At 47.6% G+C, this 25,558-nt stretch overlaps 7 protein-coding genes across 13 annotated transcripts in view; 4 read left to right on the forward strand and 3 right to left on the reverse strand.

Annotated features, from left to right (window-relative positions):
- The window catches only part of LOC108155864 (flotillin-2), a 107,091-nt gene extending 88,916 nt beyond the window's left edge, over positions 1-18,175 (reverse strand). For 2 of the 5 annotated variants that reach the window (XM_017287012.2, XM_017286986.2), the window contains exons 1-2: positions 18,077-18,175; positions 16,197-16,348 (exon numbers count right to left, since the gene is read on the reverse strand). In XM_017287012.2, coding sequence (XP_017142501.1) covers positions 16,197-16,245 — 49 coding nt within the window. In that variant the 5' untranslated portion in view covers positions 16,246-16,348; positions 18,077-18,175. Of the gene's footprint in view, positions 1-16,196; positions 16,349-17,943; positions 18,045-18,076 lie in introns of those variants that run through there. The other 3 variants (XM_017287022.2, XM_017286995.2, XM_017287003.2) reach the window with 3 other exon arrangements.
- On the forward strand, positions 751-3,149 carry LOC108155826 (glucose dehydrogenase [FAD, quinone]). Its single transcript, XM_017286931.2, has one exon. The coding sequence runs from the start codon at positions 928-930 to the stop codon at positions 2,812-2,814; it is 1,887 nt and encodes a 628-aa protein (XP_017142420.2). The 5' UTR covers positions 751-927; the 3' UTR covers positions 2,815-3,149.
- Positions 8,266-14,391, forward strand: LOC108155841 (glucose dehydrogenase [FAD, quinone]). 2 transcript variants are annotated; one of them, XM_017286961.2, is made up of 3 exons: positions 8,267-8,478; positions 8,545-10,255; positions 14,348-14,391. In XM_017286961.2, the coding sequence occupies exons 1-3, from the start codon at positions 8,319-8,321 to the stop codon at positions 14,349-14,351; spliced, it is 1,875 nt and encodes a 624-aa protein (XP_017142450.1). In that variant the 5' UTR covers positions 8,267-8,318; the 3' UTR covers positions 14,352-14,391. The 2 variants fall into 2 exon arrangements, with proteins under 2 accessions (XP_017142444.1, XP_017142450.1); XM_017286955.2 differs by lacking the exon at positions 14,348-14,391 and having other exon boundaries at positions 8,266-8,478; positions 8,545-10,259.
- LOC108155822 (glucose dehydrogenase [FAD, quinone]) lies at positions 12,289-14,434 on the forward strand. Its single transcript, XM_017286915.2, has 2 exons — positions 12,289-12,555; positions 12,625-14,434. The coding sequence occupies exons 1-2, from the start codon at positions 12,393-12,395 to the stop codon at positions 14,349-14,351; spliced, it is 1,890 nt and encodes a 629-aa protein (XP_017142404.1). The 5' UTR covers positions 12,289-12,392; the 3' UTR covers positions 14,352-14,434.
- Positions 18,176-19,694: 1,519 nt separating the features above from the next.
- Positions 19,695-20,450, forward strand: LOC108164949 (glutaredoxin-related protein 5, mitochondrial). The gene is made up of 2 exons (XM_017300941.2): positions 19,695-20,101; positions 20,164-20,450. The coding sequence occupies exons 1-2, from the start codon at positions 19,786-19,788 to the stop codon at positions 20,361-20,363; spliced, it is 516 nt and encodes a 171-aa protein (XP_017156430.1). The 5' UTR covers positions 19,695-19,785; the 3' UTR covers positions 20,364-20,450.
- Positions 20,451-20,479: 29 nt separating this feature from the next.
- On the reverse strand, positions 20,480-20,842 carry LOC108157134. Its single transcript, XM_017289074.1, has one exon. It carries the CDS (start codon positions 20,840-20,842, stop codon positions 20,480-20,482), a length of 363 nt encoding a protein of 120 aa, XP_017144563.1.
- A 693-nt stretch (positions 20,843-21,535) lies between these two features.
- Positions 21,536-25,162, reverse strand: LOC108164536 (myotubularin-related protein 10-B). Of its 2 annotated transcripts, none has more exons than XM_033397193.1 (2): positions 24,876-25,162; positions 21,536-24,693 (listed from the first exon to the last, which is right to left on the reverse strand). In XM_033397193.1, the coding sequence occupies exon 2, from the start codon at positions 24,515-24,517 to the stop codon at positions 22,016-22,018; it is 2,502 nt and encodes an 833-aa protein (XP_033253084.1). In that variant the 5' UTR covers positions 24,518-24,693; positions 24,876-25,162; the 3' UTR covers positions 21,536-22,015. The 2 variants fall into 2 exon arrangements, with proteins under 2 accessions (XP_033253084.1, XP_017155825.1); XM_017300336.2 differs by having other exon boundaries at positions 21,536-24,697.
- Positions 25,163-25,558: the final 396 nt, after the last annotated feature.

The following is a 25,558-nucleotide window of genomic DNA, read 5'->3' on the forward strand; positions in this document are numbered from 1 at the left end:
AAAGGTAGAATGGAAAATGAAAAAGTATATTTTGGTATATTTGTAAGAATTAAAAGGTATATTTGTATCTTTTAATCCGAATCTTTCAATCAATGATCACCTGCTTGTGTAAGTCTCTCTATTCAAATAATAAAGTCAGTTCTTTCACCATATCATCCTCCATTCGTGTTGTGCAAGTCATTCGACAGGTCTGAGTGTCTAGAAATCATCAATAATCATCAGCACACTTCCATTATTAATTCTTATTGGTTTAGAACAACATGGTTTAGGCCTTTGATTTCGATCTGGTTGTGGAATACCCAAAAGAGCGACACGACAGGTTTCTTTGTCTCGAAATTCCCCCTAAAAAGTCGCAGCGTGTTAATTATATCAATCGGAAAGGAAAGAGGATTAGAGCAACTACCAAGACTAGCCATGGGAGGCCCTTTAATGTTTGCTTCCGCATTTTGGTCCACAGCCCCCAGAGCCAGAGGCAGAGACAGACACAGACACAGAGATGACGATGACGATCGGCTCTGAAGTCAATGTCAGATCTCCATCTATGAGCTTTCAATTTCAGCTTGTATTTGTTGTTTCTGTGGCTGTGGCTGTGAACGTGCCCACGGACCAGTATACCAAACTTTTGAAATCTTTTGAAGATTCTTGGCGATCGCTCGTGTGTGCTGGAGCCGAGCGCTGCAGCCGAGAGATTCGCAACAACACGATCGGATCGGCGCTTAAATTTAATATTAAATTGAACTTGGCCAGAGCGTTTGGCAGCACTACTAGTTCCGAATCCGATTGGGCAAGACGCGACCACCGATCACTCGCGATCACTAGAACACTGCGCGATCGCGATCAATTTTTTCTGAATTCTCTTCTTGGAGTGTGTGTGTGTTTTTTTTTGTTTTGGTTTGTTTCGTCTGGAGTGCCGCTAGTGGAAGCCCGATGATGGCCAGCAAAACGAATCTGCATCTTAGTCTGGGACTGGGACTGGGTCTGGGTCTGGTCTTTGCCTGCTCGTTGCTGTCTCTGGTGTCTGCCCAGGAGAACAATGTCCTCTTCGAGACAATCAACTTCCTGCGACGCGGACAGGCCGACGTCGATCTGGAGAACTACGACAACGGACTGGTCCTGGACACCGAGTACGACTTCATTGTGGTGGGAGCCGGCACCGCGGGCTGCGCCCTGGCCGCCCGCCTCTCGGAGAACCCCAAGTGGAAGGTGCTGCTGCTGGAGGCCGGCGGGCCGGAGCGCCTTGTCATGGACGTGCCCATTGTGGCCCACTTCCTGCAGCTGGGCGAAATGAACTGGAAGTACCGCACCCAGCCCTCGGACCATGCCTGCCTCGCGATGAACAACAACCGCTGCAACTGGCCGCGTGGCAAGGTGATGGGCGGCAGCTCCGTGCTCAACTACATGATGTACACCCGGGGAAATCGACGCGACTACGATCGCTGGCAGGCGCTGGGCAATCCCGGCTGGAGCTACAAGGACGTCCTGCCGTACTTCAAGAAGTACGAGGGCAGCAGCGTTCCCGATGCCGAGGAGGACTATGTCGGTCGCAACGGCCCCGTCAAGGTCAGCTACGTCAACTGGCGCTCCAAGATCTCGGAGGCCTTTGTCGACGCCGCCCAGCAGGATGGGCTCAAGTATCGCGACTACAACGGACGCATCCAGAACGGCGTCGCCTTCCTCCACACCACCACCCGCAACTCGACCCGCTGGAGCTCCAACCGGGCCTACCTCTATCCCCTGAAGGGGAAGCGGACCAATCTCCACGTGAAGAAGAACGCCCTCGTGACCAAGGTGCTCATCGATCCCCAGACGAAGACGGCCTACGGCATCATGGTGCAGACGGAGGGACGCGTGCAGAAGGTGCTCGCCCGCCGGGAGGTGGTCGTGTCGGCGGGGGCCATCAACACGCCGCAGCTGCTGATGCTGTCCGGATTGGGGCCGGCCAAGCACCTCCGGGAGGTGGGCATCAAGCCGATAGCCGACCTGGCGGTGGGCTACAACCTGCAGGACCATACGGCCCCGGCGGTGACATTCACCACGAATGCAACGTCCCTGAAGTTCGAGGACTTCGCCGATCCGACGCTGATCAATAGATTCAATCGGATGGAGGGGCCCTATGGATCGCCCGGAGGCTGTGAGGCCATTGCCTTCTGGGACCTGGATCATGAGCGCGACGAGGATGGCTGGCCGGACATTGAGCTGTTCCTGGTGGGCGGATCCATGTCCTCGAATCCGGCCATCTCGCGTGCCTTCGGCCTAAAGAAGTCCATATACGATGCGCTGTTTGCCGAGATCGAGGACAAGTCGCTGAACGCCTTCATGATCTTCCCGATGATACTGCGGCCCAAGAGCCGCGGCCGCATCATGCTCAAGAGCAGCGACCCCTTCAAGTATCCCCTCATCCATGCCAACTACTTTGCCCATCCGTACGACGTGGACATCTCGGTGCGGGGCCTCCTCAAGGCCGTCAGCCTGATGGAGCAGCGCGGCATGAAGGCCATCGACGCCCAGCTGTGGGAGCGCAAGATCCCCACCTGCAAGCAGCATCCCTACAAGAGCTGGGCCTACTGGGCCTGCTATGTCCGCCACTTCACCTTCACCATCTACCACTACTCGGGCACCGCCAAGATGGGTCCCAAATCGGACCGGGCCGCCGTCGTCGATGCCCGCCTCCGGGTCCATGGCATCCGCAATCTGCGCGTCGCCGATGCCAGCATCATGCCCGAGATCATGTCCGGCCACCCCAATGGGCCTGTCTTTATGATTGCCGAAAAGGCGGCCGATATGATCAAGCAGGATCATGGCTTCATCCCGTGATTACTCCACTCCCCAGTCCAAAGTTTCATCAGGTCTAAGCCCGGTTTGCACAAGGCCAAAGTCCACTGCCCATCCCCCAACTTGTCCCCATCGTTTGCATCGTTGTTTTGTATTCTGTTTAGTCATACATTTACCATCTTTTATGTCTCTCCATCAACCTCCCCGAGTTGGCCAAGTGCGAAGGGGGCTTAAGTTTTAGTTAAGGCATTCTTAACGATTCTTTGTTATTCATAGTGTACCTCTCTTTAGCCTGAACTGATTCTAATTTAAGTCTAGACCCGTAAGCTCCATGAATAAATCTCCTAAGATTACCATATACCATATATTTCTACAATGTGTCATTTAATGCGTATTCATCCGAGAGAGGGAATTGACAGCACAACTTGATCAGTGATCAATGATCAGTTATCAGTGGTCAGCTATCAGCTTTCAGAGATCAGTTATCAGTGATTAGTTAGAGGTGATCAGTGATCAGTTATCATTGATCAGTCATCAGTTATCATTGATCAGTCATCAGTGATAAGTTATCAGCAATCAGTGGTCAGATATCAGCTATCAGTGATCAATTATCAGAGATCAGCTATCAGTGATCAGTGAACAGTTATCAGTGATCAGTTATCAGTGATCAGTGAACAGTTATCAGTGATCAGTTATCAGTGATGAGTTATCAGAGATCGGCTATTAGTTATCAGTGATTAGTTAGAGGTGATCAGTGATCAGTTATCAGTGACCAGCTATGAGGGATCAGTTATCAGTGATCAACTGTAAGGGATCAGTTATAAGCAATCACTGATCACTTATCAGCAATAAGTGATTAATTATCAACAATCAGTGATCAGATATCAGTGATAAGCAATCAAAGATCAGCTATGTATAAGGGATCAGTTCTCAGCAATAAGTGATTAGTTATCAACAATCAGTTATCAGCTATCAGTGATCAGTTATCAGTTATCAGCTATCAGTGATCAGTGATCAGCTTTTAGAGATCAGTTATCAGTGATCAGTGATGGAATCTCTACGACTGTTCTGCTAATGATTGGTGATTATGATACATCAATGCGTGCCTCAGATTTTCAGAAATGTAGCGTACAAATAGTATGATCCATTCTCGTGATGCATGATGTATTATATCGATAGGTTCTGAGCTGATTATATTTACGAAGCGTCGGCGCTGCTGTGCTGCATGATGCATAGGACTCCCATTGACATTGACTCTCATTTTTATTAAAATCTTCAACGTTTTTCTTTCGTGGTTTTGTCAATTTTCATGCTAATAAATTTTTAGCGTGTTTATTTTTTTTGGGTTCGTCTATGTCCGTCTTGTTCTTCTGTTTGATACCTTTTTATTGTTGCGGAAATGATTTTTGTGGTCTTGGTTTTATGTCTGTGTTTTTTGTTGGTCTTTTGTTTTGAATTTTTGGTTTAATTTGCATTGATTTGACCTTAGCCCCGGTGCGGGAACTTGGGAAGGAGGGGGGCCGTAAATCAGTCACAGATTGAGAACAATTTCCAGAGCAGGTGCCACCCAAAAGTATGCTTCAGCTAATCAAAAGCTTTACTTGTGCAAAGCTCAAAGTGGAAAAAAGCAGGCACGATCTTGCCACAGAAATCCATTCCAATTGATTTGGCATGCTAGGTGCCACAGCAGGCTCTATCGATAGGTTTGCTCCGACATTTGATCGGTTCAAGACGAGGGTCGGATCAAGACTGTCTCAGATTGAAGATCAATGCCACGAAGTGCGAGAAGTGAGTGAGAAGAAAGGGATAGGGAAAGAATGTCGCCGCGTGCTGTAGACGAGTGAGTCGGGGCTGCTGCGTGAGAATATCTATGTACGTTTGCATTCAGATGACAATGTGGTTCTGTGGGCAGTATAAATCTATGGATTAAAGGCTAATATGGGATAGAAACTTCCCTTATACTCAACCTAGGACATAAGAGTACCACAGTATCTCAGTAAGATCTCTTGTAAGACAATGGTTGTTCATTAACATGAACAAGAACCGTCAAAGGCCATTCTATAAACAATACAGACCACTTGAGAAAACGGACCATAGAGTAATGAGCGGTTCGACCATAAAACCATATACATATCTATGTTTATGGGTCTCGACGAACCCAAAACTCTTAACACATGTGGCATGCATGCAGTAGCAGTGTCATTAGAGTGGATAAACAAGTGGCCCTTTCCTTGGCATTGCTCTTGGTTTGGAATTGGATTATAGTTATGAAGATAAACAGTTCGAAATTACAACTCAGCATCGCCATCAACAATGGTAGAGGCCTTAAACTTTTGCCAGCCGATAAGGGATAAGAGAAGAGTGCTCCGTTCAAAAATATATACAATATATCTATCATTATAAAAATATACATAAGTCAAGAGCTCACATACATACTGTCCAATTAACGGGTATCAAAGTAGAGCCTCGGCCCCTACCGCGGCTCACAAAGTTTCCACTCGTTCCCAAACTTTTAACAACTAGAACCCATTCTGAATACTTGCCCAACAAACGGTAACAATATGGCCGCATTACAAGAACTAAAATATCATTAAAAAGTACTAAATGAACTTTTTTTCCCCCCTTTTTATACCCGATACTCAAAATGAGTATTGGGGTATATTAGATTTGTGGTAAAAGTGGATGTGTGTAACGTCCAGAAGGAATCGATTCCGACCCCATAAAGTATATATATACTTGATCAGCATCAATAGCCGAGTCGATTGAGCCCTGTCTGTCTGTCCGTCTGTCCGTCCGTCCGTCTGTCCGTCCCCTTCAGCGCCTAGTGCTCAAAGAATATAAGAGCTAGAGCAACGATGTTTTGGACCCAGACTTCTGTGATATGTCACTGCTACAAAAATATTTCAAAACTTCGCCCCGCCCACTTCCGCCCCCACAAAGGACGAAAATCTGTGGCATCCACTATTTTAAAGATATGAGAAAACCGAAAACGCAGAATCGTAGAGAATGACCATATCTTTTAGACTGCAGAATTTGAATTTGATCGTATTATTATTATAGCCAGCATCAAGAAAACAATTTCATTTTTTCTCGCCCTGTCTCTCTCTAACACACACGTAGCATAGGCGGCTTTGCTTAGAGTAAAACATTAGCGCCTAGATCTCAGAGACTACAAAAGCTAGAGCAACCAAATTTGGTATCCACACTCCTAATATATCGGACCGAGACGAGTTTGTTTCAAAATTTCGCCACACCCCTTTCCGCCCCCGCAAAGGACGAAAATCTGGGGATATTCAAAAATCTCAGAGACTATTAAGGCTAGAGTAACCAAATTTGGTATCCGCACTTCTGTTAGATCTCACTATAAAACGTATATCTCAGAATTTCGCCCCACCCCCTTCCGCCCCCACAAAGGACGAAAATCTGTTGCATCCACAATATTGCACATTCGAGAAAACTAAAAACGCAGAATCATAGATAATGACCATATCTATCAGATTGCTGAATCTGGATCAGATCAGATCATTTTTGTAGCCAAAAGCAAGAAATCAATTTGCAGTGGCTACGCAGCGCGTGACGTCACGTTCAGACTGATTTTCTGTCTCTCTCGCACGCACTCTTTGTCGTGTGGTTCAATATTAGCGGCGTCTGCCGCAGGAGAGCCATACTGACTTAGTATCGGGTATAATTGTAGAGTTGCGGTGTCCGCAGCAACTCACAACGTTCCACCTCGTTTTGTTTAAAAATTTGTATAAAATAATGCAGTATATTTACGATTATTAAAATGAGCCAAACTTATCAAAAATTGATTAATTTATGGGATAAAATGCATTTACTCTTGAAAATCGCTTTGGCAAAGCTCTTGAAACTGCAATAAATCGAAAAGTTATTGCTGTTTCAAGACTCCCTGAACCCAAATCAACCAGAAAATACACTGGAAAGGTGGCCTTCTACTATTGGTGATATCAAAACCATTTCTAACGACAACTCTGGTGGATATCTGGGGAGCTGCAAAGGCCACATTCACGAGCCATGCCATCAGCCTTGGGTTTTCATTAACACAAATTGAAATATTCATGAAGGTCCTTGGAGGGCGGGGTCTCGAAAACATGAATATTGCATGCAATTGCCGTGACCAAAACAAGACCCACTCCCAGCCGGATAAACTCCCCCATAAATCTGGCCGTCAGCGGCCAGACGGATTTGTAAGAGGATTCCTGGCCAGGATTGGGGGCTAACTGCATCCATATGCTGGCTGTCGGACAACCCCAAGGGGTGGTTGATGCAGCTGCAGTGGCCACCCCCTTTTGGCCGGGGCCGAAAATTGTTTTGCTTTTGTTTGCTGAATGTCCAAATTCGCCATGGGAAACACCGGAAAGCCAACTCCGCAGAGCCAACCCCTGAGAGCTCTCTCACCCTCAACAATACCCATCGCCCCCCGCAGATGTCGCTGTGGCAGAGCCGCAAGAGAAACCAGAACAATTCACCGCGGCCAAGTGCCATTGAACCAGGTTCAGATGCAAACTGAAAGACCAAAAGCAAATAGCCCAAGAGACACAAGAAACAGATACAGACGGAGACAGAGACGGGGACAATGATATACTTGTTGATAGAGACAGAGATATAGTTAGAGAAAGAGAACGAGCGACATGGGATGAGCAGGCAGAAAGCAGTAAGCAAATTAGCAAGTGGCAATAAAAATTCTTGGCTCTAAAAACAATCTTGGCCCGTTTTGGCCCTACAGCGATGAGAGAGTTGGAGACGAGACCAAAAGATCAGTCGAGGAGAACCAAAACCGGAGACGACGACGACACTTGAGAGGCACAGTGGGGCAAATGGCAAGATCCATAGGTGGATCTAACATTTATTTATTTTACATTCCCGCATACGAGTACGAGCTAAATATTTAATATTCCGCTTATCCGAAAGTGCTGATTGGTGCTAAAGACAAAGAATGTCTCCATTGTGAGGCGCTCATTACCATCGCATCTAGATTTAAACCTGTTTCATTCTGTTTTGCAAAGTTGTGGCTGGAAACCACTTTTAAAAAAACTGATTATCAAAATATTTGGAATGATTTTGTGCCCCGAAAGAGCAACAGTATTTATTGCGCATGAGCCATACGAGGTCACCGATTTAATATCCAGAAATATTTTAATTTTATGGTCTAGCATCCGACATCGCATATTTATTTATGTGTTCTTTGAATATAATATACACTCAGAGAAAAAAGAAATATTGATGCCTTTAAATCAAATTAAATTCCTCTTGATTTCTGTACGCTCCGAATATTTGAATACAATATGGGTGCCATGCCACAGATAGTTCCAAAAAAGATACTTTTTCCATCCAAAAAACATCCTTTAATACCATACAACACGAGCTCCAGTACGTTGGTGTTTGCGTGGTTGGAAAATGTTTCATTTTGTGCCCACTGTGCCCACTGTGCGAACCAGAAGTTCAATTTCACCGGCCAGCCGGCCAGCCGCAGAGTTCAGTCAACGGCGCAGAGGTAACACAACCAGAGGTACGGCTACGACAACACCATGGAGAACCTGCTGCTGCTGCTGACGTCCGTTCTTCTGGGACTTATTCTGAAGATCCCCAATGGCAATGGCGACCCAGGACGAGGCCGAGCACCCGAGATCGAGGAACTGCGGCGCCTGGGCATCGGAAATGTGGTCAATGTTCCGCTCTACAGCGACGGTAAGTGCAAGACGGCCCTGGCCCATGGCTCCCCATAGTGATCTCCAGCATTCTTGTGATTCGCAGCGCCATTGGGCAGCTATGACTTCATTGTGGTGGGGGCGGGAGCCGCTGGCTGCACTCTGGCCGCCCGCCTGTCCGAGAACCCCCAGTGGAGTGTGTTCCTGATCGAGGCCGGCGGCGTGGAGAACATCATGCACCAGGTGCCGCTGATGGCACCCTCGCTGCAGACCACCGCCTCCAACTGGGGGTACCTGTCGCAGCCGCAACGCCACGCCTGCCGCGGCATGCCCGACAACCGGTGCTCCCTGCCCCGGGGCAAGGTCTTGGGCGGCACCAGCTCCATCAACTTCATGATCTACAATCGCGGCAACAGGCGGGACTTCGATGGCTGGGCCTCCGCCGGCAATCCGGGCTGGAGCTACGCGGAGGTCCTGCCCTACTTCCTGCGCAGCGAGTCCGCCCAGCTGCAGGGCCTGGAGCAGTCGCCGTACCACAACCACAGCGGACCCCTCAGCGTCGAGGATGTGCGCTATCGCAGCAGGCTGGCCCACGCCCATGTGCGGGCCGCCCAGGAGGCAGGACATCCGCGCAACGACTACAACGGCGAGTCCCAGCTGGGGGTCTCCTACGTCCAGGCCACCACCCTGAAGGGTCGCCGCCACAGCGCCTTCCGCGCCTACATCGAGCCCATACGGAAGCAGCGCCGGAACCTGCACATCCTCACCCTGGCCCGGGCCACCCGCCTGCTCATCGACGAGGCGACCAAGTCCGCCTACGGGGTGGAGCTGCTCCACCAGGGGCGGCGTCATCGAGTGCGCGCCCGGAAGGAGGTCATCCTGTCGGCGGGGGCCTTCAACTCCCCCCAGCTGCTGATGCTGTCGGGTATCGGGCCGGCGGACAATCTCAAGGCCATTGGGGTGCCTCTGGTGCAGGCTCTCCCAGTGGGGAAGCGCCTCTACGATCACATGTGCCATTTTGGGCCCACCTTCGTGACCAACACCACGGGCCAGACACTCTTCAGCGCCAATTTGGGTCCCCCAGTGATCAAGGACTTTCTGCTGGGGCGGGCGGACACGTTCCTCTCCAGCATTGGCGGAGTGGAGACGCTTACCTTCCTGAAGGTGCCGCGAGCCCGGACCCCGTCCACGCAGCCCGACATCGAGCTGGTTCAGGTGGCCGGGAGCCTGGCCAGCGACGAGGGAACGGCTCTGGCCAAGGGGGCCAACTTCAGGCAGGAAATCTACGACAAGATGTACAAGGAGCTGGCTCTCAGGCAGCAGGATCACTTCACCTTCCTGATCATGCACTTTGCCCCCGCCTCCGTGGGTCGTCTCTGGCTGCACAATCGCAACCCCCTCGAGTGGCCTCGCATCGATCCCAAGTACTTCTCGGCCCCGGAGGATGTGGAGTATCTGCTGGAGGGCATCAAGGAGGCCATTCGCATCTCCAAGATGCCCGCCCTCCAGGCGATTGGTGCCCGCCTCCTGGAACGCCCTGTGCCCGGCTGCGAGTCCCTGGCCTTCGCCTCCGACGACTACTGGCGCTGCTCCATCCGCACCCTCTCGTACACGCTCCACCACCAGGTGGCCACCTGTCGCATGGGTCCCGCCAGCGATCCCACTGCCGTGGTCAGTCCCCAGCTGCGGGTCCACGGCATGAGGCGGCTGCGGGTGGTGGACACCAGCATCATTCCCGTGCCGCCGACGGCCCACACCAATGCGGCGGCCTTCATGATCGGGGAGAAGGCGGCGGACATGATACGCTCCGACTGGAGTTGAGGAGCTGCCGAGGAAAGAACTCGTATCGTATCGTATCTATGTAAATGGGTCAATAAAATGCTTAAAGAAAGAAAGCCCAAAGAAAGCAAAGGGTCAAACCAGTCCGCTGTACGCCGGAGAGCAGTCGGGTGTCGTCATGACCTAGCTTAATAAAGCCACCAAACGATCCAATCCGAACCGATGCGATCCAAAACGGGTTTGAATTGGTTTCATCAGACATCAAGTTCAATGACAGTCCAGTGCGAATGAATAGAGCACGCGGTGAGTGCGTCGCCTGTCTGTTGTCTGTCGTCTGGGTATATATACACTCGTATGGAATTTGCCACACTAAATGCAGTTCAAAACTGCGTGCCCAGAGGGACTGGGATTGGGACTGGGATTGGGATGCGATGCCCAGCACGCGCCAAAGTTAAACGAACCCAAAACGAACGCAAATGGAATTCAACACTTAACAAATAAGCGAGAATCTTGCCATTCTCCCTTCACATTTGGCCAGGCTTAGAACTCTCTGGCCTCTGATCGTCCGTGGGGATACCCTGTATTGGCCGTGCCACTTCTGCTCCTGATTCCACACATAATTCTCCAGCCATCCATGCAGAATCCAATTAGTTTGGATCTTTTATTAGATATTCCTTCAATCCATTTTCAATCTTTGCATTTGTTTCTTTTATGCTTTGGTTTTTTGATTTGATTTGCTAATTGGTCCATGGATTTCCGTATTTTAATCGGAAACTAAAACTGATTTTTGTTTTAGTTCCCTCTCTCTCTATTTCTCTCCAGTTTGGTCCAGTTTCTAGTCTCTACATCAGACTTATTTTATTCTCTTTAATCTTTAATTTCTGTTGTTTATTTACTTTTTTTTTTTTTTTTTGTTCTTGATTCCTCTCGATCTGAGGTGAAATTTTGCTTCATTCTTTGTTATATTTATGCTCTTTTTGTTTCATTTTATTTTTTTTTTATTTTTTTGATTTTTTTTCCCCTTTATATTTTTAATAATATTTAATTTATTTATTTTATTGTTCCTTTTTGTTTTTTATTTTATTTATTTTTTATGTTTTTTTCCAATTATATTTTTTTGTATATATATATTTTTAATTGTTTTTTTTGTTTGCTTTATGTTTTAGTTTTTTCTGCTTTATTTTAATTTAATTGTATTCTATTTCATTTTTTTCACTTTTTTTGGTATTTTTTTTTTTATATTTTTATTTTTATTTTTTTTTAATGTTTTGCCACAATTGTTCTTTAGTTGTTTTTTTTTATAGTTGTTTATATCAACCTACATATGCTGAATATTTCTTTAATTAAAATTTTTACTCTTAAATTTTTGTTTTAGTGTCAGTATTATAATAATATATACATACATATTTAGCTTGATTATTTATTGAGCACATGATATTTTAAGACGGATGCCTTAAAAAATGTTTTGTATTTGCACTTTTGTTTGAATCTTAGCAATGATAAATAATTTATTTATATTTTTTTGTGGATTTTAAGTTTTTAAGTTTTTTGTATGATATATTGGGTTTTAGAGGAAAAATTAAGAGTTTCCTAAACCTATATTTTATGTTGTTTCCATTCCGTAAGTTGAACTTTCCTTTTTGTTTATTTTATTTTAGATTTCTGTTTTATTTTCAAGAGCTTTTGGTTCATTTAATTCATTCCTTATTTTGTTAATTTCTTGATTCTTTATTCTATTCTTCGGTTCATTTACTCCAGTTTTTATTTCAAGTTGGTGGCTGATTCCAGTTTGATTCTTTGGGTTATATATTTCCATGATTCATTCTATTGTTTTGTCCATGAATTAAATTTATTTAACTCTTTTTTGATTGTCTCGTTGGAGCACCCGTTAATTTGCACCCCATCCTATCCTCCAACCGCAGCTCCCAGCTGGAGGCGCGAACAGGGTATGCAGTGTTTATGGCACGGGCAGTACTACAGGCAGAGCTACAGGTACAGGTGGGTGGGGACGGCATTTGATGGGAGTTTAACAGCGGCAGCAGCAACACCTAAAAAGGCCCCTCTGCCGTGGCGCCTGAGTCACTCCGTTGGGAGTGGGCTCCGGTCCCAGGGCCATGGCTTAAAAGCAACACCCATCCCGCGGGTGCAGCTCATTTGAGTCCACCATTGGCCCAAATGCAGTCCATCATGTGGAGTCCACAGTTCCGGCTGACCTGCTGCCTGCTTATGCCGCTGTTCCTGCTCAGTGGAGTCCAGACGAACGGCAATCAGAGGCTGCTGGACCAGCTGCAGCAGGTGGGACTGGTCAATCTGCTGGAGCAGGCCACGCGGCCGAATGGTAAGTGATCCCAGCCCAAGATCCCCGGGGATCTCCCTCGAATACATGTTAATTCTGCTGCTGCTTCAGTGCCCCAGGATCTGGCCACGTACGACTTCATTGTGATAGGAGCCGGGGCAGCTGGCTGCACGTTGGCCGCTCGACTCTCGGAGAATCCCAGCTGGAAAGTGGCCCTCCTCGAGGCGGGCGGCGTGGAGAACATTAGCCACTTGACGCCCGTCCTGGCCGGCTATCTGCAGCAGACGGCCTCCAACTGGGGCTACCACTCTGTGCCACAGCGCCTCTCCTGCCTGGGCATGAACAACCAGGAGTGCGCCCTGCCCCGGGGCAAGGTCTTGGGCGGCACCAGCTCCATCAACTACATGATCTACAATCGCGGCAACAGGCGGGACTTCGATGGCTGGGCCTCCGCCGGCAATCCGGGCTGGAGCTACGCGGAGGTCCTTCCCTACTTCCTTCGCAGCGAGTCCGCCCAGCTGCAGGGCCTGGAGCAGTCGCCGTACCACAACCACAGCGGACCCCTCAGCGTCGAGGATGTGCGCTACCGCACCCAGCTGGTGCACGCCTTCGTGGAGGCCTCAGTGGAGGCGGGTCTGCCCCGCACCGACTACAACGGAGAGTCACAGCTGGGGGTCTCCTACGTCCAGGCCACCACCCGCAACGGCAGGCGACACAGCGCCTACTCGGCGTACATCCAGCCAGTGAGGGACTACCGCAAGTCCAATCTGCACATCTACACCTTCTCGCAGGTGACGCGACTGCTCATCGATGCGGAGACCAAGTCCGCCTACGGCGTGGAGTTCCGCTACAATAGCAGGGCCTACACGTTTAAGGCTCGGAAGGAGGTCATCGTGTCGGCGGGGGCCTTCAACTCCCCCCAGCTGCTGATGCTGTCGGGCATCGGGCCGGCCGACAACCTCAAGGCCATTGGGGTGCCGCTGGTGCAGGCTCTGCCAGTGGGGAAGCGCCTCTACGATCACATGTGCCACTTTGGGCCCACCTTCGTGACCAACACCACGGGCCAGACGACCTTCACGTCCCGAGTGACGGCCGCCGAGGTGCTGTCGTATCTGCTGGCGGGGAATCCGGCCACCAAGCTCAGCTCCATTGGCGGTGTGGAGGCCCTGGCCTTCCTGAAGACCGGCCGGTCGAACCTGCCCCAGGACTGGCCCGACATCGAGCTGATCATGGTGTTGGGGAGCCTGGCCAGCGACGAGGGAACGGCCCTCAAGCTGGGCGCAAACTTCAAGGACGAGATCTACGACAGGATGTACAGGCAGCTGGCCCAGGCCAGGCAGGATCACTTCACGCTCCTGGTGATGCAATTCCATCCGCAGAGCGTCGGCCGCCTGTGGCTGCGGGATCGCAATCCCTTGGGCTGGCCCAAAATCGATCCCAAGTACTTTGTGGCCGAGGAGGATGTGGAGTACATCCTCGATGGCATCAAGGAGGCCATTCGCATCTCCAAGATGCCCGCCCTCCAGTCGATTGGCGCCCGCCTCCTGGAACACCCTGTGCCTGGCTGCGAGTCCCTGGCCTTCGCCTCCGACGACTACTGGCGCTGCTCCATCCGCACCCTCTCGTACACGCTCCACCACCAGGTGGCCACCTGTCGCATGGGTCCCGCGAGCGATCCCACCGCCGTGGTCAGTCCCCAGCTGCGGGTCCACGGCATGAGGCGGCTGCGGGTGGTGGACACCAGCATCATTCCCGTGCCGCCGACGGCCCACACCAATGCGGCGGCCTTCATGATCGGGGAGAAGGCGGCGGACATGATACGCTCCGACTGGAGTTGAAGGGCAGTGTAGGAATAGATTCGATTCGAGGATGCGAGTTGGAAGGAGGTCGACTTGGAGAGTTAATTAAATGGAATTACCTTAACGAGTCCGTCTGTCCTTCGAGACAGCCGGGGAGATGGTGGGGTAGGCGTAGGCCCTGGGGGTTGTGTTGCCTGGAGAGTGCATTAACCCAAGACCGCGACCGCACAAGGGTTGAAAGCCGCTTTGGATGTGGCACAGGCCCGGGCGCAGCAGGCACGGGCACGGGCACAGGCACAGGCCCGGGCATCATCATCAACAGCAACAACAGGGGGTGGTTTGACTCGGAAGCTGTCTGTGCCTGTGCTTAGATGGAGAAGGGGAGGGTGGGTGGGATGCAGTGTCATCAGGGTTGTGGGCATACAAGTGGTTATCAGTGTTCTTGCTTATCGCTTCCTTTTTCCTTCTTGTTGTGTGAAACATTCAATATCCCCCCCCACAGGAGGCAAAAGCTTTCCAGTCCCCAGAGCTGCAGAGCACCGCAGTGTGACCGTAGTCGTTTCATCCAAGCTTTTAGTATTAAAATTTTATATTTTATGGCATTTCCAATTATAACATTTTATAATATGGAAACTGAAGAAGACTAAGAAATATTAAAGCATATTAAAAAGTAGATCCATAATATATAAGTGTTCCCGCAACCCACATAATAAACAAATACAACTTATTGAATATAGTGAATGCCGCAATTTTGCGGATTTATCTGAAACCCAATATTGCATTTTTCGGTATTTTTTGGGAATTTCATCGTATGCCCGTGTTGCAATGGGACACTTGTACAGTAAATCCACGCTATTCGCATTATTTTACGAATGTGTTCGAGTGGCACAGGGAAACATTGATTAAATGACTTCAATATTTCAATATTCAAATACATACGGGCTTTTGCGTGGAAATCTCAACCCTGGCAAACAAATCTAAAGTCAATATAAACACATTTCCATGTCCTTTTGTACCGATATTATTTTTCAATCTATCCAATTGACATATAATTTCATTAACTTAATCTGAAAACCTATTAAAATAAGCAAAAGCACGCTTTTTCGGTATTTTTTAGTATTTTTATGGTCATGTTTTCCTTTAGTATTTTCTCCTATAAGAAAGAACATGTTTCCTTAAAGTCTATTGAATTATCTAAAAAAAATACCAGAAAATGTTCTCAGTACCGCTAAAAGGTATATTTTGTAAGTTTTAAATTCAATACAAAAAAAAAACTACAAATCAAAGCCATTTTAAAAAAGCATCAATGCACATTTGGAAGAAATTAGCATCAATATATTGCCCCAACTTTCGCTGAAATCCGCGTTGGAATTGATCGCCGCGAAAACCATTTATATTTGTGCCCCATGCGAAAGCATTGGTTTGCCCAAAAAAGGTACCTGAGGTTCTTTATAAATGGAAAAGAAACCGTCTTATTTTGACCTTTTTACCACTTGCAACGTGTACGATTTGTCCTGACATCATGGCAATACCCATATGCATATTTAGCCAGCGGCAGACTGTGGTCACACTGGCCAGTCAGCTGTTGGCAGCTTTTTATATGGAAAATGCATCTCAAAGAACACTACGAAAATGTTATATTATATTCTATATCGAAAAAGAAATTCCCACTGGCATCCAGCCCTGGCTTCAATTATACGACCCTGTCGCTCTGTCGCCCTGCCGCCCTGTCGCCCTGTCGCCCTGTCAACATGCGGTTTTCTAATTGCAACGTTTGAAAATAAGTCAACAGGCGGCTGTAACCCCCAGAAAGGGGCGGTGCTGCTGCAATGAGGGCTGAACGGATACTCGTAGAAGAATGGGGAGTTGAGGGGGAGAACTTACCTGAAACAATTAACGCCTCATTCGGACCCGTTGTGTGTATGTTTCCCATGGTGGATGGATGGTTGGGTGGTGTACTATTTTTTTGCTGTTCGATTTTTATATCCAAAAAGCTCCTCTCTGCACTGCTCTCGAAAAGTTCTCTTTCTCCTGTTCTAAACGGAGAAACAACAACAACAATAGTCGTAGAAACAAAAAAAGTAAACGAAACTTCGGTAGCCGAAGTTCTAGATGCACTTCCAGACAAAACACTTGGCCCTTTATGGTATTGTTTATTTTCCGATCTGGTCTGTGATATTGTCACTTTCCCTGTTCGCACTCTCTATATCCCTATTGTTATGCTTCTAATTTTGTACTATCTATAAGTTGTAGCTGCTCTATGGAATGTTTGGATGAACAATCCAATGGATGATCGGGTATACCTAAACTTTAGAGGGTAGCAAAGTGGTTTGCCGAACGCAAAGGATCGCCGCCAGGGTATTTTATAGGGAGCTTTTTGTGACGCGGCCCGAAAGTATGCTACACTGTTTCTCTCCCCGAATGTTTTTATTGTTGCTTTTCTGTCTGTGTTTGTTCTTTCTTCTCTTCTGTTTTTTTTTCATCTTTAATCGTATTTGTATATCTCTGACTGTAGAAGCTTTCTGCTTTTGGGGCGGCGGCGTCTCCAGCAACTTGCTTAGCATAAAATATACATACGTATATGCACATATGCACATGTACACACACTGACGATCAGATGAAATGCGCAAAATGGAATTGAATTAATATAAAAACAATCGTCAGTTTTCAATCACACGTAGGAATCCCCGCTGCGGGGTGCCACTTGATAAACTTTGCGCGTGATTTGCTTTTATTGTTAATAAAGATGCATGTACATGTGTATATATTTTTATCAAAGTTCAAATAAAATTAATGCGAATTGCTGGGCAGAAAATAGAACAGCTCAACCGTTGGTGAGGGCGGGGGAGGGGTGGGTTTGTAGCCGGAGCAGGGCCGGGGCCGGGGCGGCACATGACGTAAACGTTGAAAGTGAATTGGGCGCGGGCAAGTTATATTCAATGTAAGGTGGGGTAGGGCCATCCAAAAACAAATGACATTGCGTGCCAGAATTCGACGAGAGCCAAAAGAACCTATGCGTGTGTGTAGCACCACACTAATGCATTCATGTACATATGTGTGCACCCATGGGGGGCCAATGCCTAACCTCGTACTCCATATTCCTTGGGGGAGGCTTGGGCTAGCCGAACGAGAAATATAGCGAGATGGAGAGAGAGAGAGAGTATATGTGGGAGAGTGTCTGTTTGCGGGGAGAGTGTCTTATCAATGAGCTCATCATTGCCTGGTCTGCCCCTGCACCACTCACCAGAGTATACAAAAAATTGAGATTAGAACAAAAAGATAGAAAAAACCGAATCAGAAGAGAGACCAAAACACGAAACACTCACACACACTGAGACAATAATTTAACCCTTAGTAAATAATTCTGATTGGGGGTTGCTCTGCCGCTGCGGGGTCTCGTCGGAGGTAAACAATGTTTTGTTATCGCGACCTGCTGCTGCTGTTGCTGTACCGCCCGCCGCCCCACTGTAACCCTCTCCTACAATATATATGTATATCCCCGATTCCGACTATAACCATAGGATTTATCACAATTAGTAGGGGAGAGACCCGGCTCGAAAAAGAATCGCGCGCGTAGGGGAAACAGCATCCCACAGGCGGCTGCATTTGTTTCGATTCCATTTTCACTCACAGAACAGCAAGAAAAATATATTAAAAAAACATGGGCCTGGAAACAAACGCGCACAAGTTTTATTGATCAAAGAATCGGTGCTAATTGATTGTTCTTTTATTAATTAATATTAATTTTGTCGTGCAAAATTTACCGCACAAAACTCGCACAAACTCCGTAAACAGTGTAAACTTATCGATTAAATATTAAATATGGAGAAACATCGATGTTAACATCGATGTTAACACCGATGTCATCGATGTTTGGTGTAAGTAGACATCTATGTTTTCTCTCAAACATCGATGTTTTTCGATTTTACACTAGAAGCACTTGTAGGTTATTTACTCTATTATTAATGTATTTGATATAGAGATGAAATTAGCTTAAAGTATTTGCTCACAGGATTTATTTCTACCCCTTTTCGCTCAGCCACAGTTATCACTCCACTATTAATAAGTGGAACAAGATATATTCGGAAAATCGAAAATTGCAACTAACTTTTTGCCAACTAGGCTCCTATGCTTATCCTTTTTTAAAAAAAAACTTAGTCCAAAACTCAATAACTGAACCTAGTGTAAAAAGAAAATTTATTATTAATATATGTAATTTTTTAATCTTTACAAAAATTTTAAATATACACTTTGGTATGCAATGACTGCATGTTTCAGGTGGCGATGCAATTTCTACACCATCAAGTGGCCCGTGTGACACCAGCAAAAGGCTGTTAAGCGCGGATCCCAGGCAAAACGCAGCCCTTCCCCGGCCAACCGATAGCTTATATTATATTATAGATAGCTAATAGATTAATATTCGCGGAAAATTAGATTTAAACTTACTAAAAGAACAAAGCATGCATTTAAAATACATACATATACAATTACTAAATACAGGAAAGGTACGTAAGTATTAGTAATTTGATAAGATAATGGGAATTGGTGTTGGATATAATGTGTTAGAGGGAACTTTAGTCCGAGCGTAAGACCTTAAATGGATAATGCAGGGATAACGTTATCTAGTTTCTAGGGGGCATAGAATTAGAAAATTTGAAAAACATCGATGGAACATCGATGATTTGCTCCCAAAACATCGCAAACATCGATGTCCGCAACCATCGATATTTCTCCAATCCAGCTACAGAACTACACGGTAACTTCACACTTGCTACATAATGGGTGGAAGAAGAGGATATGGACAAGAGAAAAAGGGAAAAAGGGCCTAATTTATCGATTTCAGTGAGGTAAGGTTTGTACGAACCTTGCAATTTTCCCTGGCTGTTTTTGCCTGTTGTCCATACCTTTAGCCATTCAAAATGACGACTCATTTTTTCGTTGAACAATTTTTTGATATATATTGATGCATATAGAAATATATTTTTAGGGTATTTGTTGTTTGCAATAGCAACGATATTTTTGTGCGATAGGCGGAACTTCTCAGAGTTTTGTGGAAAATCGTACGCTTTATAATTTACTGAAAAATTATATTAATTATATTAAATGAACCTAAATTGCCTGCTTAATATCTTGCAATGTTATGTATAGGCTTGAAAACAAAAATACTGTCCCTATCGATACTTTTGATGATTCAGTCTTAAATCAGCAGCTTGAAGGAAGTGATAATTAGATTGACTAACTAGGCCAACGAATTAAAGCGTTTTTGATTCTTTGGAAACGAAAGGGCTATCCCAAAACAAGCCCCTGAATATCCTAATCCGTAAATCAAATCAAGTTCGATAGAAAAAGACAAAATATCGTAACATTGCATGCGATGCGATCGAAGTAGTTTGTCAAATTCACATCGCTACCTTCATTGACTACATTGTTGTTGTTTTAAATTAGATAAGTCGGTGGAAATAAATTTAATAAAATGAACAGAATTTGCCAAACTTTGTTGCGTCAGAGCTACGCGCGTGCTCCGCTAACCAGCAACCATGTAGCGGCCACAGCAACACGTTCCACCCGCTGGTACAGCGCCGATGCTTCCCCACCGGCCTCTGCGGCCGATGTTGTGGACAAATCCACGCTCGAAAAACTGGTGCGCACCAACAAGGTGGTCGTCTTCATGAAGGGAAATCCCCAGGCACCCCGCTGCGGCTTCAGCAACGCCGTAGTGCAGATCATGCGAATGCATGGCGTACAGTACGACGCTCACGATGTCCTCCAGAACGAGGCCCTGCGTCAAGGTGAGTTGCAGCATATTAAAATTCTAGTTTGAACTGTTACACTCAAGCAAATCTTCTTATAGGCGTCAAGGAGTTCACTGACTGGCCCACCATCCCCCAGGTGTTCATCGATGGGGAGTTCGTTGGCGGCTGTGACATCTTGATGCAATTGCATCAAAGCGGCGATCTGATTGAGGAACTGAAGAAGGTCGGCATTATCTCCGAGCTGCTGAAGGCCGAGGAGGCCAAGCAGGAGCCCAATACGGAGGAAAAGAAAAAGTAGTAGGCGCCAGATCAAAACCCTCTACACCTCCCCACAATCCTAATTATTAGCAATTGTTTATTATTAAATGTTTAACTGATACAGAAACTTATGTTGTCCATGATTTTGATGGGCTATCATCTATGACCACCTGGTCGTTGCCGCTGCTCGTCTATGTGCTGCAGGGCGGCCAGGATCTGGCCGTGGACACCGTGCGTCAGTTCGCTCACCTGAAAGATCTCGCAACATTGTCGCTGGTACTCGTCATTTGTCATATTTCCCACAATCTGCATGAGATTGTCCGCTATGGAGAGGCGCAACATATCGTCGGACGGCATGGGGGGGCCCAGGCGACGTGGACGCCGAGGGGGTATGGTCGTTTCTAGTAGGTCATCCGTCAGCTGTTGCGATTGCTGATGCGAGAGCAGTTCAGTCTGGGTCTCTACCTGCGGCTGTGGCTTCGAATCCGTTTCCAACTGCGGCTTCCCCTTGGTGTCCATCCTGTGACGAACCCTCCACTTACCACTTATCTTTATTTAATCAACGTTTAGGAAATTCCTTTATATGTTCATGCCATGCAAAATGTAACTGTTAATGAACTTAGTCAAGAGTCTATCGAAGATCAATCGACTATCGACATCGGGGGTCGTGCTTTAACCCTTGTGTGTGTTCGGGAAGAAATGACAGCCCCCACCATCATTTGGAATTTGGATTCCTATACTTTAGCATTGAATCGATCGAAAGCGGCCATCAAGGTCATTAATCATTAATTGGCAAGTATATTTATTTTCTTTTTCAGCTATTATTCCAGAAAAAAATATTTTAATTAAGAAGCGCTAGACATAAAAAAAAATAATTAACAGAAAATGATGGAAATATTTACCTATGTACATAAATACATATATTTGTTTAACTATTTAATTAGTCCACCAAGATCTTTTGAATCTATATCGCATAATGTTACCAAATGTGATAATATAAAAGCAATTTGAATTTCGTTCTGAGTTCAAAGTAATTTTCAAAATATTAAAAAATATACTGGTAGATTTGATTATTTTTAGATCTGCTTTAATTTAAATAATAAAAAACGAATTGAAAGAAAAACCTTTTTAAATTTTTGATTTATTTTAAATATACATATATTTAATCGATATTTAGTTACATACAATATAATACATATTGATTTAGTTGGTGTTTTGTTTTGTTTTGTTTTGTTTCTCTCTTGTCGTATTGTTTTATGTCGATTGCTTGTCGTTTGTTATATGGTATTGAACTCCCTATAACGTATGCCGCCATATAGCCACTGCGTGCTGCTTGTTGCTGGTTGTGTGTGGTGTGCGGAACGTAGGAAGTAATAATAGTAATAATAATAAAAAAAACTTATGCGATAACTTGCTTATTAGTTAACAATAATCAAATTTGTTAAAAGCGATATGCCATATGTAAAAAAGTTAGTTTCTTGTTAGTGTTTTTTGTGTTTAATACTTCGAAAGTTCAGCTTTAAAAGTAAACAGCGGATTGGAACAATGTATACATCTGGGGGATGGGGGTGGTTATATGGGATGTGGATCCGATCCAAAGTCTGCCGACAAGTGCGGCTGCGTCTGCTGTTGCGATTGTGCGTGACTGGAGGAATATGGTACGGGTGCCCGCACAAGGGTTAAGCACACGGCTCACACAATCGACGATCTGTCCAGAATGGACGAGGTGTCCAGCAAGAGTTCCGTGCTGCTGCTCAGAATGTCGTAGAGCTGGTGGGGCGCATCTCCGGCAATCGGATTGCCGAACGGGAAGAACGAGGAGAGCGTCGCCAGCTGCAAGGAGCCCCCGACAGTGTTGAGGCTGTTCGTCGGTGTGGCCACCTTCGTTTTGCGTCGCCTCTCCACTCCGTCTACGTACTCAATGGGTTCTCCATCCTGGTCGACATTTGGCGCACCACCGTCTTGGGAGCTGGTCTGCTGTTGGTTGGGCCTCTGTTCCCCGGTGGCCTCGTAGTAGGCATCGGGCAGATCGTCGAAGTTCTGGAGTTCCAGGCAACGCTGCACCTTGGCTATGTTGCCGAGCAGCAGGCGATGGAAGAGATCTACCTGGGCCTGGCCACCGCCTCGGATGTCGAGGACGGGCAGCCACCGATAATAGCACTGGTCCCACACGGCCAGATCGAAAATGCGGTGCGCCGGCAGCAGGTACCGGTCCTGCGGCACCGACGAATGCGTTGCAAACAGCTGCGGATTGATGGTGTTGCGCGACGGCGTCGATGCAGCCATTCCCGGCTGGCCCACGGCCAGAGAGCGTCGGCTCTGAAGGCCCGCCGATGATGAATGTGACATTGCCTCGTTCCTCTGACGCTGGTAGAGTGGATTGCTGAAGAACATCTTGTCCTTGTCGGTGAACTGCTCGCTCCAGTCCCACACGGGACGCAGGACCAGCGGCGAGTTCTTGACGGCACGCACCCGCTGAGCCTGGTTGTCGAACTGGAACGTGTCGAAGATGGGCATGAAGCAGGCGTCCCACAGCGTCGTCAGATATGTCTGGGAGAACTCGAACTCGTCGGGGAACTGCTGCAGCAGCTGCCACACACAGTCGAGGAAGAGCAGGAAGACGGGGCTCTGTTCGCTCTCGAGGACCTGCTCGCCGCCATTGGTCGCCGCGTAGACATGTCCGAGCCGACGCTGGAAGGGATGCTCGAGGGCGATCCACTCCTTCTGCACCAGCGACTGGAAGCCATCGATGCTACGGAAGTGCGGATCGAGTAGCAGCTGGGTCAGACTGCTGATCACACAGCACAGGTCCCGGCCGTTGGACTCCTGGAGAACACACGTGGTCGAAGAGCGCAGGGTGGCCGCCGCCTCGCTGGAGTAGCGCAGACACAGGGAGACATAGAACAGCCAGTTGGTCTTCTCCAGCAGCCCCAGGTACTTGTCATCCTGCAGCATGAACTTTTCAGGCGTCTCCGGCGTGCAGAGGCGTCTCAGCTTCTGGTAGGCCCGCAGGACGTCCTGTGTGCTGGGCAGACGATCCGTTAGCTGGAGCAGCTTCAGTTGCTTGCGCTCGTCACACTTGCGCACCAGCTCCAGCATGATGTTCTCCACTTTGGTGTCCTGTTGGGCCGCTGGCTGAAGCTCGGCCAGGCGTACCAGGGAGGCGGCACTGCTGCCGTAGCTGTAGACCCAGAAGGCGGCACGGGAGTCACAGAAGGCACGCGACAGGTCGAGGAAACGATCGACGCTGCAGCTCTTGGGTATGACAAAGTGCGGCGGCACGGAGTACTTGCCCGCCTGCAGTGGATTCTGCAGCAGCTGGACACTGTTGCTACTCACCACCTGCCACTCAGTGGCACCGCATCTGATCAGCTCCCGCGCCCAGTCGTTCTTCGTGGCGTACATGCTGACCCCCGAGGCGCCGAGTGTCGAGTAGTACGGCTCACGGTAGGCATACGCAAAGCTCAGATCGTGCCGCATCGGATATGCAAAGCGTACCAGGGCCGATGCTATCAGCTTGCCGTGATCGCTGACTCCGCTCAGCTTAGAGTCCTGCTGCTGGAAGGCGAACTTGAGCAGCCGAAAGTTCTTGCAGATGATGTGCAACGCGGCAATCCGTCCATTGATCGTGTGCTGCTTGAAGGGCTCCAGCTTCTTCCGGCGGCTGCTGTTGCTGGCCATGCGCGCCGCCTGCAGCGCACTAGCCGCTCTGCCCAGCTCCGCGATGGTGTAGATCTGGTCGATGTTGTTCAGGGTCACATCGTTCCGCCCCAGATAGAGGTTCTCCTGATACAGGTCGCAAAGGGGCGCCGTTGCCGTGGGCCGTCTGGCATGTAAAGGCACAAAGGCCAACTTGAAGTTGGTCACGCTCAGCAGTCCGAAGGTGGCCTCCTTATGCGGCCGATTGGATTCGCTGTTGCCACCACTGTTGCTGTTGCTGCTACTGCCACTGCCGCTGCCACTGTCCATGGGATCGATGGGCGAGTACATGTAGGCAGGGGCCGAGGCCACAATCTGTTCGCCCTGCAGAAGCCGGGGCCGGGCCAGATGCACGTCCCTCAGGTCGCTGGGCAGGCACCATTCATTTGTGTCCGCCGTGGCGCGCATATCTCCCGGCAAGGGCGCCACATAGCTGGTGAAGGTGTTCCGCTTCCGATGGTCTGGCATCTCGATGCTGCCGCCGCCAGTGGCCATCGTCCAATTTGTTGCCCTGGCAATTGTTGCTGTGGCTGTTGCTGCTGGCCCACGGCACGGCACGTCTCTTGAATATTCAATTATTTTGTATTTCCTGCCTGTCTGCCTGTCTGTCTGGGCCCCGTTCTGTTCCGTTCCGGATTTCGAATTTTTACCGCTACTCAGCACTCAGCTCTCTTCCTGTGCCACACATCCAAAAATATTAATAATATAAAATACACAAAAGCCACAGACAGAGCGCGAGCGGGAGGGAGATATACAAGAAATTTAGACAGACGGTGTGGGAGAGAGAAAGAGAGAGAGAACATAGACGAAATTAGAATTATCGTTGTGTGATAAGTTTATCAGTCGAACTTACCGTTCCGATTACCACCACCACCTCTCGATGTGTGTGTGCGGCCGCTCGAGGTGTTTCTCGTTTCCAGCGATCGGGATCGGTGAGGGTGTGGGTGTGGGTGTGTGTGAGCTATATATCAACTAGCTAGTCATCTTTCCGATAGATGCTGTACTGATGTGCACATAACATTCGTCTTCAATATGCATTTATTTATTCATTTATTTTCGTTGTCGCTACAATTATACGCCACTAATACGTACGCACACACACACACACAAGCGCGCACACGCACTCACACTTAATGCACTTGGACAGTGTGACCGTACGCGGGTAGGGAGCTAATACCAGCGTCATGACTAATATTTAAAGGGACCAAGTTTCAAAGGTACCTATCGACTCGACAAAGTTTTAGCAAATATAAAGCAAATCTAAATTTGCATGCAATAAATTCTTATTTTCAGCACATAAAATTAATTAATTAATATTACTCGACTCAAAATAAAGCAATCCTGAAGAGAAAATATCTTGAAGATGAAAACTATATATGAAAATTATGGCCAAAATATCGATCTTCACGAAACAAATTTCTAATAACAGTCAGTCATTACACTTCAATTGAGGGCTGTGAAACAAAAACCAACAAAAACATTTGCTTTAGCTCAGATTTGTAATCGATCTTCTGGATCTTCCGTATAGGAATCAGT

Source organism: Drosophila miranda, chromosome XL, assembly GCF_003369915.1.
Source record: "Drosophila miranda strain MSH22 chromosome XL, D.miranda_PacBio2.1, whole genome shotgun sequence".
Lineage (NCBI taxonomy): Eukaryota > Metazoa > Arthropoda > Insecta > Diptera > Drosophilidae > Drosophila > Drosophila miranda.

Coding starts and splice junctions, on each gene's coding strand:
- LOC108155826 (XM_017286931.2), top strand. CDS start 928: ATGATGGCCAGCAAAACGAATCTGCATCTTAGTCTGGGACTGGGACTG.
- LOC108155841 (XM_017286955.2), top strand. CDS start 8,319: ATGGAGAACCTGCTGCTGCTGCTGACGTCCGTTCTTCTGGGACTTATT. Junction 8,479..8,544: donor TGTTCCGCTCTACAGCGACG/GTAAGTGCAAGA, acceptor TGTGATTCGCAG/CGCCATTGGGCAGCTATGAC.
- LOC108155822 (XM_017286915.2), top strand. CDS start 12,393: ATGCAGTCCATCATGTGGAGTCCACAGTTCCGGCTGACCTGCTGCCTG. Junction 12,556..12,624: donor GCAGGCCACGCGGCCGAATG/GTAAGTGATCCC, acceptor CTGCTGCTTCAG/TGCCCCAGGATCTGGCCACG.
- LOC108164536 (XM_033397193.1), bottom strand. CDS start 24,517: ATGGCCACTGGCGGCGGCAGCATCGAGATGCCAGACCATCGGAAGCGG.
- LOC108164949 (XM_017300941.2), top strand. CDS start 19,786: ATGAACAGAATTTGCCAAACTTTGTTGCGTCAGAGCTACGCGCGTGCT. Junction 20,102..20,163: donor GAACGAGGCCCTGCGTCAAG/GTGAGTTGCAGC, acceptor ATCTTCTTATAG/GCGTCAAGGAGTTCACTGAC.
- LOC108157134 (XM_017289074.1), bottom strand. CDS start 20,842: ATGGACACCAAGGGGAAGCCGCAGTTGGAAACGGATTCGAAGCCACAG.